At 31.6% G+C, this 10,151-nt stretch overlaps 2 protein-coding genes and 1 long non-coding RNA gene across 6 annotated transcripts in view; 1 reads left to right on the top strand and 2 right to left on the bottom strand.

Moving 5' to 3' along the window:
* Nucleotides 1-640: 640 nt before the first annotated feature.
* On the bottom strand, nucleotides 641-2,920 carry LOC138932577 (polyubiquitin). Of its 2 annotated transcripts, none has more exons than XM_070294524.1 (2): nucleotides 2,767-2,920; nucleotides 641-2,043 (listed from the first exon to the last, which is right to left on the bottom strand). In XM_070294524.1, exon 2 carries the CDS (start codon nucleotides 2,034-2,036, stop codon nucleotides 885-887), a length of 1,152 nt encoding a protein of 383 aa, XP_070150625.1. In that variant the 5' UTR covers nucleotides 2,037-2,043; nucleotides 2,767-2,920; the 3' UTR covers nucleotides 641-884. The 2 variants fall into 2 exon arrangements, with proteins under 2 accessions (XP_070150625.1, XP_070150634.1); XM_070294533.1 differs by lacking the exon at nucleotides 2,767-2,920 and adding an exon at nucleotides 2,610-2,629.
* Nucleotides 2,921-3,487: 567 nt separating this feature from the next.
* Hop (tyrosine-protein kinase hopscotch) lies at nucleotides 3,488-10,079 on the top strand. Its single transcript, XM_070294482.1, has 12 exons — nucleotides 3,488-3,761; nucleotides 4,174-4,472; nucleotides 4,641-5,003; nucleotides 5,230-5,439; nucleotides 5,529-5,806; nucleotides 5,913-6,231; nucleotides 6,290-6,446; nucleotides 6,794-6,915; nucleotides 7,156-7,309; nucleotides 7,582-8,286; nucleotides 8,874-9,220; nucleotides 9,419-10,079. The coding sequence occupies exons 1-12, from the start codon at nucleotides 3,657-3,659 to the stop codon at nucleotides 9,762-9,764; spliced, it is 3,405 nt and encodes a 1,134-aa protein (XP_070150583.1). The 5' UTR covers nucleotides 3,488-3,656; the 3' UTR covers nucleotides 9,765-10,079.
* Nucleotides 3,668-10,151, bottom strand: part of LOC138932567 (uncharacterized) — an 81,515-nt gene continuing 75,031 nt past the window's right edge. For all 3 annotated transcript variants that reach the window (XR_011446786.1, XR_011446787.1, XR_011446788.1), the window contains exons 5-7: nucleotides 9,595-9,746; nucleotides 4,083-4,332; nucleotides 3,668-3,961 (exon numbers count right to left, since the gene is read on the bottom strand). This is a non-coding gene — a long non-coding RNA (uncharacterized lncRNA). The remainder of the gene's footprint in view (nucleotides 3,962-4,082; nucleotides 4,333-9,594; nucleotides 9,747-10,151) is intronic.

The following is a 10,151-nucleotide window of genomic DNA, read 5'->3' as shown; positions in this document are numbered from 1 at the left end:
GCTTATATTTTTTAATATATACGATATTATGTTAGACTGAATATATAGTTCTCTATGCATGAATTAATGTAACGATCATACTGCGTATGATCGTGATCAACGCGAATCAAAATGCAATTTTTCATCAAATATCTTTTATTATTTATGTCTACGAAATATAAATTTTCATAAATTTTTCTTGGTAAAAAGAAATTCTCTCTCTCTCTCTCTCTCTCTGTCTATATATATATATACTATCCTTTTTATTATCTATTGCCATTCTTTTTTTGGTATTAAAAACTAAAAGATATTGATATTTGTATTTATTAATGAAAAATCAGTAGCCGAATTCGAGTAATTTATAGTAATGTCATTTAAAAATAATACTGGTACAATATATGTATTTTGATATTTATTTTTCATTCATTACCAGATTAAATATCAAGGACCGATATATAAGACTAAGTAAAATACAAATACTTACCTTAAAACAGAGTATTTTATTTCGTAATATTATGACAATATCATGCAAACTATATGATATTTGTAACGTTATACATAATAAATCCTCTCTCTCTCTATATATATATAAAGTTAAATTCTGGTTGTGTTTTAAAGCAATCATTCTGCAAAAAGGTCAGAAAAAATCTTTCAAGATGAATCAATTCTGAACATAATTTAATGCTTAAATTGCATGAGAATGTATCTATTTAGATGGATTACAATTTATTACATTCTTATCGTGTATTTCGACTCAAATAATAATTTTTGAAAAATAATATCATAAAAAGCGCACACAAGCTCGAGACTTGAAGCGTAAATAAAAAGAAAAGATTATTGATATTACATACTACTGATACTACTACTATGCAATTTGCGACTAGCAATATTTCTCTGGATTTGCTTCAAAGATGCGCGCCTCCGCGAAGTCGCAGGACTAAATGAAGTGTAGATTCCTTTTGAATATTATAGTCGGAAAGAGTTCTACCGTCTTCCAGCTGTTTACCGGCAAAAATGAGACGTTGCTGATCGGGAGGAATGCCTTCCTTGTCTTGAATCTTAGCTTTGACATTCTCTATAGTGTCTGAAGCTTCTACTTCAAGGGTGATGGTTTTCCCAGTAAGTGTTTTTACGAAAATTTGCATTCCACCTCGAAGACGCAGGACCAGATGAAGTGTGGATTCTTTTTGAATATTGTAATCCGAAAGCGTTCGTCCATCTTCCAATTGTTTTCCAGCAAAAATTAAACGCTGTTGATCGGGAGGAATACCCTCTTTGTCCTGGATTTTGGCTTTTACATTTTCTATTGTGTCAGAGGCTTCGACTTCGAGTGTGATAGTTTTGCCTGTAAGAGTCTTCACAAATATCTGCATTCCTCCACGAAGACGCAGAACCAAATGAAGCGTAGATTCTTTCTGGATATTGTAGTCGGAAAGAGTTCGGCCATCTTCAAGTTGTTTGCCAGCAAAAATTAGACGCTGCTGATCCGGAGGAATTCCCTCTTTGTCCTGGATTTTGGCTTTTACGTTTTCTATTGTGTCAGAGGCTTCGACTTCTAGTGTGATAGTTTTGCCTGTGAGTGTCTTCACAAAGATTTGCATTCCTCCTCGAAGACGCAGAACCAAATGAAGCGTAGATTCCTTTTGAATATTATAGTCGGAAAGAGTTCTGCCATCTTCAAGTTGCTTGCCAGCAAAAATCAGACGCTGTTGATCCGGCGGAATTCCTTCTTTGTCCTGGATTTTGGCCTTCACATTTTCTATGGTATCTGAAGCTTCAACTTCAAGAGTGATGGTTTTGCCTGTAAGAGTCTTCACAAATATCTGCATTCCTCCACGAAGACGTAGAACCAGATGAAGTGTGGATTCTTTCTGAATATTGTAATCAGAAAGAGTTCTGCCATCTTCTAATTGTTTTCCGGCAAAGATCAAGCGCTGCTGATCTGGAGGAATGCCTTCTTTATCTTGAATCTTGGCTTTCACATTCTCTATAGTGTCAGAAGCTTCTACCTCAAGGGTGATGGTTTTTCCAGTGAGAGTTTTCACAAAGATTTGCATGATGAATCTAGAATAAAAGAAATATGTTCAATTTATAACAAAAGTTTTTTAAGTTTATTAGATTCAACAAACTTATTAACACCAATCTAAATATCAAATGATAATCTATATATTGTTATTAGTGAAAAATTAATAATTACATATTAAAATCATTGCATATGATACAGATATTTGAAAATATATAGGTTTAATTTAGAGAAATTTGATTTTGCACTATCGCAAACTTATTAGGAATGTTACTTTTTCCAATCATTATACACTATTCACAGAATAAAAAATATTTATGTACAAGTTGCACAATTCAAACCATATTCATTTGAAGAAAAACGTTAGTTCCATAGTACAATCAGCCATAATTATTTAATATAAATCTTATAAGTTATACTTTCGTATAATTTATACAATATCTTAAGGAAACATTTTGCACAAAATGGTCGTAATTACAAGATTTAAAAACAAAAAAATCTTGAATTTTGCCCGGATTCTTGCGTGAAATAAAATTTAACGCTACAGATTGCGTTATCATCATAATATTTATGATGAAGAAAGAATTCGAGGCTTGCAATTACGAACCTAATATATAAATGGATAATCGATCGATGTGGTACGAAAGAAATCGTGACGCAGAAAATGGAGGGCGGTGCCTCAATGAAGAAAGAAATTCCCAGCCGGTCCAACAGCGACGGATTTTCGCGTATCGCGACGAAACAGATGTTCGCCAAACGCTTACCTGATATCGAGATGATTAGCAGCTACCGATTCACAATCGAGATCACTCCCCTTGATAAAAGAAGCGCAGATAAATGATCGAGACAAACGACTTTCTCAAAGTTCACAGCAGTACTCGTATACTCAATAATATCGTTGCAGACGAAGTGACGAAGACGAAGAGAATAATCTGGAATTTCTCCTGGATTGCGTTCCAAAACCATTCGGTCAGAGTATAGAGTAGTGTTTGGTCGACCAATTAAAACAAAAGGAGCAAAGATTTCTTTATCCTGATTGGTCAATCAAAAAATACTATACCTGACGAGTAAATTTTCGAACGCATCCTTTAGAGTCTGTCCAGACGGATTTGCATAATCGTATAAAGTATAAAAACTGCATAAAGAAATTGATTGATTCAGAAATAAATACATAAAAAGTGGATCAATCAATGTTCTTATGCATATGTATGCGACTATTCAAATCTGTTTGAATAGGTTCGTAGTTCGTAATGCGTACTAATCATCCAATCGAATTCACTATGTCTTACAAAGAACGGAAATATATATAAAAAAAAAATTTATTTAACGAACGAGTTTGTTAAACTGATTGGCCGAATTATATGAATAAAAATATTAATTCTATATTCCAAAGGCTAGGCATGATATTTAAATACAATTGAAATTTTCTATTCTGAACAAAGATGAAATCCCCTATATTTTATTTCTTCTCTTAAATGAATATGGTTACACAGTGATTGTGGAGTGTGAGATATTTTATGGAAGCCTTGATTCATTTGCTTTGACTTTACATCGCGATATTATCATACATTAACAAAAGAGAAAAAGGAATACGAGCTTTATCATGTATCTATAAGGTACTTTCTTCGGCATCGATAATATATTAATTAAAAATATGAAGGACAACGAACGATCAGCAGTGATTTATGTGGCCACCGATGAAAAACAATTAAATATTACGTTTTTCGTCGGTGAGACTGTTGAAGATTTATGTATCAAGGTATGTATATGTAGAGTTTTTTTTTCTTATTACATAAAGTTAAATTTCATTGTTTTTATGACTAAAAATAATTTTTCTGGTTTGGCGGTTTCTATGCCGTAATGTTGTCGTATTTTCTATTAATTATACCATGGTATTATTCTGTAAACAACAATACTTGGCAAGTATTGTAATCATTAAATCGACTTATAAAGCAATATCTGAAATAAAATAGATATATCAGAAATAAATTTATCAGAAATCAGATTATTATATGTATTAAATATGTTAATATAATTCTTTCTTTAATAATTATTATACATATATTTTATTTATTAATACCTGGATATATTAATTTTTTATTACACTTCTTTCCATAGAATACAAATCTTCTAAGATTTCTCAATAAACAAAAAAGCTGTTTAATTTTTAGATATGCAAGTTCTTCAAGATAAGTCCATTGGCAAGACATCTGTTTGCATTGCAAAACTATTCTTCAAAACTATGGTTTCCTTATGGATACGAGTTCACAGGCAAGGAGAAGAACAGATTCGACTTTCGTTTGAGATTCAAGCCATGCAGCATGCAAAAACTGAAACAGATAGATGAACAAGCTTACAATTATTATTTTCAGCAAGTTCGTACAGATATAATGAATAATAAAGTACCCGATATTGTCTACGAGAAGCATAAAGATGAACTGATTGGTCTGGGAGTTAGTGATATGTATAGGTAATATACAAGTTATATATATATATATATATATTTAACTAAAAAGAATATAATTAACTTTCCTATTTCATAAGTAATTTTTTGCAAACTTATTACATATTTTGTTTCATATAGTTATTGAACATAACATGAAACATGATGTACAGCAATATTTTTTATTTGTTGCAGAGAAATGCTCGAGAAACAATTACCACGGGAAACTGTAGAATCAGAATACAAGAAATATATTCCCAAAGAATGTATTAAAAGGCATGCCTTTTTTGTTAAGAAACCTATTTATAATGCATTAGCAGGAATATCTAAAGAGCACCTTGATGCTTCGTATGTTAAACAGCAGTATTTGCAGCAATTTGAAAATATGGCGCCAAACTATTTATGTGAAGAATATAAAGCAATAATGAATAAAGTTCCTAATCCACCATCTGAAGTTTTACTTAGAGTTAACAGAGAGGAATTAAAATACAGTGAGACTGACATTGATGATTGGAAAACACTTTGTGCTATAGAAGATCTTTGTTTTATTTCTATAGGGTATGTATATATAATATGTTGAATTCTCATTTCCATAAGATTACATATGTAATAAAAGATTTTCAATGAGTTAGATTTTTTTCTTAATATATGATCTTAAAATGCAAATCAGTTTTATTCATTTAAATAACTTTATCGTTTTTATAATCATATAACCTGTATAGATCAAGAAACTTGTATATATCAGAAAAAATAAATTTTTGTTTGTCAAATCTTCATCTTTCAGAGAGGATAACACTGTGGAAATTTCGAGGAAGAATGGCATACCATCATACTTAAAATTTATGGGACATACAAATGAGATGTTAATGTCCTTTGTATCTGTGTTGGACGGATATTACCGTTTGTCCATCAAGTGGACTTTCAATCTTTGTAAAAACGTTGTCACACCTACTCTGGGAAGATTATATAAATTAAAGTGCCATGGTCCAGTCGGGTAAGATAATTTTCATAAACTGCCATAGAGCTATAATTCTGCATATGTGATGTGTAATATAACAAAGAAACTTCTCAAAAATATTTCAGAAAAGAGTTTGCATATGCGAAACTCAGGGAAAAACGTGCCAATAAACCAGGAACTTATATATTGCGGGAGAGTGAAACTGAATACGATGTTTACTACATAGATGTTTGCAACAAAGCCGGGAAACCACAATCGGAAAAAGTGAAGCAAATTGGTCCCAGCGATTTCCGAATAGATTCATGTACACAGAGCTATACTTCTTTGGGGAATATAATTTCTTCATTGCAAAATCCTGTCGATACATTATATTTCGTAGAATGCTTGCCACCTTCAGAATATGGTACACAATAAAAGTTATACATGAATTAAACATATACTATAGAGGGAGAAAGTCGAAATTTTAATTGTTTCTATATATATTTTATTTATTTTATTTTTTTCTTTAGATGTCTCACCATTGTTAATTTGCGCTTCGGAAAACGTTGCGAACGAACTAGCGGCGAATGAGGAGATAATCGCTTTGTTGAAAGGTGGACCGCGGTGCGTATCGCAGAATCAATTGCAGATATACAAAGCGTTTTGCAAAAATAACAAAGATTTGACTCCTACCATGTCCGCAACGAGCGTACATCGAGCGATATGGCAAATCGCTAAAGGCAAGAAACTCGAAGTTGTGATGAAGATACTCAGAAATAATAGTTATACTAAAGAGTTTCTAGAGCTAGCTGACAAATGGGGCAAATTACGATCGGAAGCTCTGATCAGGTAAAATCTTTAAAAAATATTGGAGGAATAAATGTAATTATTCATCTTTCATTTTTAGACTGTACGGTATAACTGTAGCTCCGACAATCGGGATGTTACTCGAATTGGTGAAGTTAGGTCCACTAGATGAGTATTTGCGCAATAACTCTCAAATTATAACAGGACACGATATGGTCGAAGCCGCCGCCGGTCTGGCAACAGCCTTATGGCATTTGGTAAGAGAGTATCTTCGCAGTGAATATGTCGTAGCCAGATTACATAATCCGTCGTTTTATAAAACGTCTAGGCATTTTATAAAGTGTGATCATATTTTCAAATTATGGTTGAAAATGAAATGTTCTACTATCTGGCTAGGAATTTTGAACGTTTTTTAAATAAAAAGACTAAAATTCTTCGGCAGATAATAAAATATTACGACATATGTATAAACATATATATATATATATATATATATATATATATATATATATATATATATATATATATATATGTAAATTAATATTTTAAATAAGATTTAAATAAGTATTTAATATTTTAAATAAGATAAATAATTATGACATAGGAGGAGAATCATATAGTTCATGGAAAGATAAGATGCGCGGGAGTTTTTGTACATGAACATACAGATAACAGACTGACTGTTAAATTGGGGGACCCTGGTCTTTTCACTTATACCGAGACCGAGTGAGTCAAAAGATAAAAGTCCTAAGCTAGCGCCAGACTATGCGCGTATTGGCGATTCGTTTATAATTTGTGAATAGTGTGGATGGATGATTCGTCAAATTCAACCAGTTAGATTTCTTTATACCCTTCACGAATCGCGAATTACGAATCGCGAATTGAGAATATGCACATAGTCTAGCGCTAGCTTTATTTGATTATGTTTAATATAATTCTCTATGATTTTTATTTTATTTTATGCAGCCTACCTTGGATACCACCAGAATTTTACACAGATCTAGCATCTGCAAAAAAAAACCTTCAAGCAGATATATGGGCACTAGCTACAACCATATGGGAGATATTCTCCAAAGGAATTTCCATAACCACATATACTAATATTGATATTGTCAAAAAGGTATATTTATTCTAAACAAAAATTCTCTTATTATATTATTATTTTGTACTAAAAATAATCTATTTAAATAAAATTGCTTTACATATTATGATCTAAATTTTTCTATAAAATTTTACATTCGCTTTTCACCTTCATTGTTTTTCTATATATATTCTATATTTCGATTTAATACAAATCGTTATATTATTTGCAAATTTGATTTGCATACGTTTGATTTTTCGTATAAATAAATCAAATTACAACATGAATATCTGATTAAACAACATTTACAGTTTCATAAAGATGGAAAATATTTACCGCAACCTGCTAACTGCCCGCGTGAAATCTATGCTTTGCTGAAAGAATGTTGGAGTGAGAAAAACACAAGAAAACAACCTCAGGCCATTGCGCGAGATATGAATCAGATTATGTATGCAACGTATAATCGGTGTCGTCCTTATGCTATACCATACCCTAAAGTATTCTTCGACGACGATGAAAACGATTTAGAGGAGAAAACTTCAAGTAGTGAATCGTACAAGAGCAGTATGGTCACCGATTACACGAATTTAATATACGAAGATAATAAAGACAATAAGTTTGATGACAATTTAGTCACCAATCACACGAACCTAATACATAATGATAATGACGACAATAAATTTAATGCCAGTTTTTACTTCATCTGCCAAAGCTGCGGTGATAAGATGATGTACTGGAAAAATGATGAAATACAGTGCTGCACTAAAAAGAAATGCGAAGCGTGTCTCGGTCTGATGCAGGATGTTTTCAAGAACGAATGTTGGTTTGTGCATAAAAATAATATTATAGGTACAGGTTTCTATGGTAAAGTATACATAGGTATGCGTATGCATATTAAGACCAAAGAGATGCAGCAGATAGCTGTTAAAATACCGAACAAACCTCCAATAGATATATCTGATAAAGATAAGTTAAGGTTTGACAAGGACTTTGAAAGAGAATTTAATATTATGAAGGTAAATCACACAAATTGCCTTGAATTAAATGTTTCTCCAAGAACTGCATTATGCAAACACTCTCTTAGAAGTTTCCAAAATTTCATTGAGTGCTTTCCATTTAGTGACTCAAGTCGACACAGAGTATCATTCTATCTTTGTTGTTCACTATTGAAAGAAGCACAAATGATGATTTCACTAGACTTGTGTCGACTTGAGTCACTAAATGGAAAGCACCCATTATACACTACCATTGTAATATTGAAACTACGTTCTACATACATGTTAAATAAAATATTTCTACACTAATATATATAGAAATATTTTATTCTTTTTAAATTTGCTACTATATGTATTGATTATTAAGATATAACATGTATGTAGAATGCAGTTTTAGTATTACAACAGTAGTGTATGAAGAAATTTTAAAAACTTCTAAGAGAGAATGTTTGCATAATGTAATTCTTGGAGAAATGATATTTAATTCATAATATTATTTTAATTTTTAATTCTTAATATATATATATATATATATATATATATATATGAATGATAAAATAAAATTAATCAATTATGGAAAACAGTATAAAACATCTTTTTATTTTCAGGCTCTCAAGCATCCAAATATTGTGCAAATTCTAGGCATTATATGGGAACCCAAATGTCTAATTATGGAGTTTGTCAAGCATGGCTCATTGCTGAAATGTTTACATGATCAAAGAAAACAATATAAAAATGTATTGAAGATCACACGAAAACTGCTATACTACGCGCTAGATATCGCAACTGGTATGGATTATCTTAGTTCCAAGAATATTATTCATAGGGATTTAGCAGCGAGAAATATTCTGGTAGCTAGCGAAACTCAAGTGAAGATTAGTGACTTCGGTCTCGCGCAAGAAAAAGAGAACGATTATTATAGCTTTACAACATCGCGTCATCTTCCAATGAGGTGGTAAGTATAGTAAAAAAGAAAATATATTAATCTTCACTATGCTAATAGTTTTCGATGATAGTCAAATAACGAAATAATTTCTTAAACATAATATTTTTTCGCTGCGAATGAAACTTTTATTGATTTTGAAAACCGGGTTATTCTTTCGAGTGCCGATCTGTAGTATACCCAATTGTGTAGAATGGACGATATTCTTAGGTACGCACCGGAGAGCATAAAGAAAAATATATTCTCAACGCGCTCGGACATATGGTCGTTTGGCGTGACGATGTACGAGATCTTCAGCCTCGGCAAGCAACCGAATCTGAAGATTGACCGGATAATTAACAATATTAAGAACGGTGAGGTTTATATTGACGAGAACAATCTTTTACCTGAATTTATAATAGCGTTGGAGAACGGCATTCGCCTTCCTTGTCCGGCCGGACTTTCGCTAGAAGTGTATACGGAAGTGATGTATCCATGTTGGAATGAAGACAGTCATAAAAGGCCACCGTTCCCTATTCTGTGCCGACGCATCCAGGAACTATTAAAGAATTATTAAAAAACATTATTTTCATTCACAGCTTCGGACGTGAAATGCTATTATTTTTAAAATACATAAATGTTCCGCGACATCCATTCATGATTTTATTTCGATGAGAGATTCTTTGACGAGTTTGAAATTGATTAATCTTTCGCAAGAAGCTGTCTTTATTTTTTTATAATCTATAGATGTATAAGTATCTAAGTATCTATCAATATATAGAAAACTATTTTTAACTATTGTTCCTGTCTCTCTCCTCTCCACATCCAAGATTTTTAAGAAATATACTTTATAAGAATAAAAAAAATTTTTGCTATGAGAATTAAGAATATTTCTACATAGAAATATATCTAGTTGATGGTTTTGTCGTTATTTTATGTATTATATGAAATATATGGTTTGAGT

The sequence above is a fragment of the Polyergus mexicanus genome, unplaced genomic scaffold (assembly GCF_030449975.1).
Source record: "Polyergus mexicanus isolate NDT 795.1 unplaced genomic scaffold, iyPolMexi1.0 SCAF_1, whole genome shotgun sequence".
NCBI lineage: Eukaryota > Metazoa > Arthropoda > Insecta > Hymenoptera > Formicidae > Polyergus > Polyergus mexicanus.
This window is presented reverse-complemented; position numbering and strand designations above follow the sequence as displayed.

Excerpts from the sequence above, each read along its gene's own strand:
- Hop (XM_070294482.1), top strand. The coding sequence starts at position 3,657 with ATGAAGGACAACGAACGATCAGCAGTGATTTATGTGGCCACCGATGAA. Across the intron at positions 7,310-7,581 it reads ATATTGATATTGTCAAAAAG|TTTCATAAAGATGGAAAATA; the intron begins GTATATTTATTC and ends CAACATTTACAG. Across the intron at positions 8,287-8,873 it reads GAGAATTTAATATTATGAAG|GCTCTCAAGCATCCAAATAT; the intron begins GTAAATCACACA and ends TTTTATTTTCAG.
- LOC138932577 (XM_070294524.1), bottom strand. The coding sequence starts at position 2,036 with ATGCAAATCTTTGTGAAAACTCTCACTGGAAAAACCATCACCCTTGAG.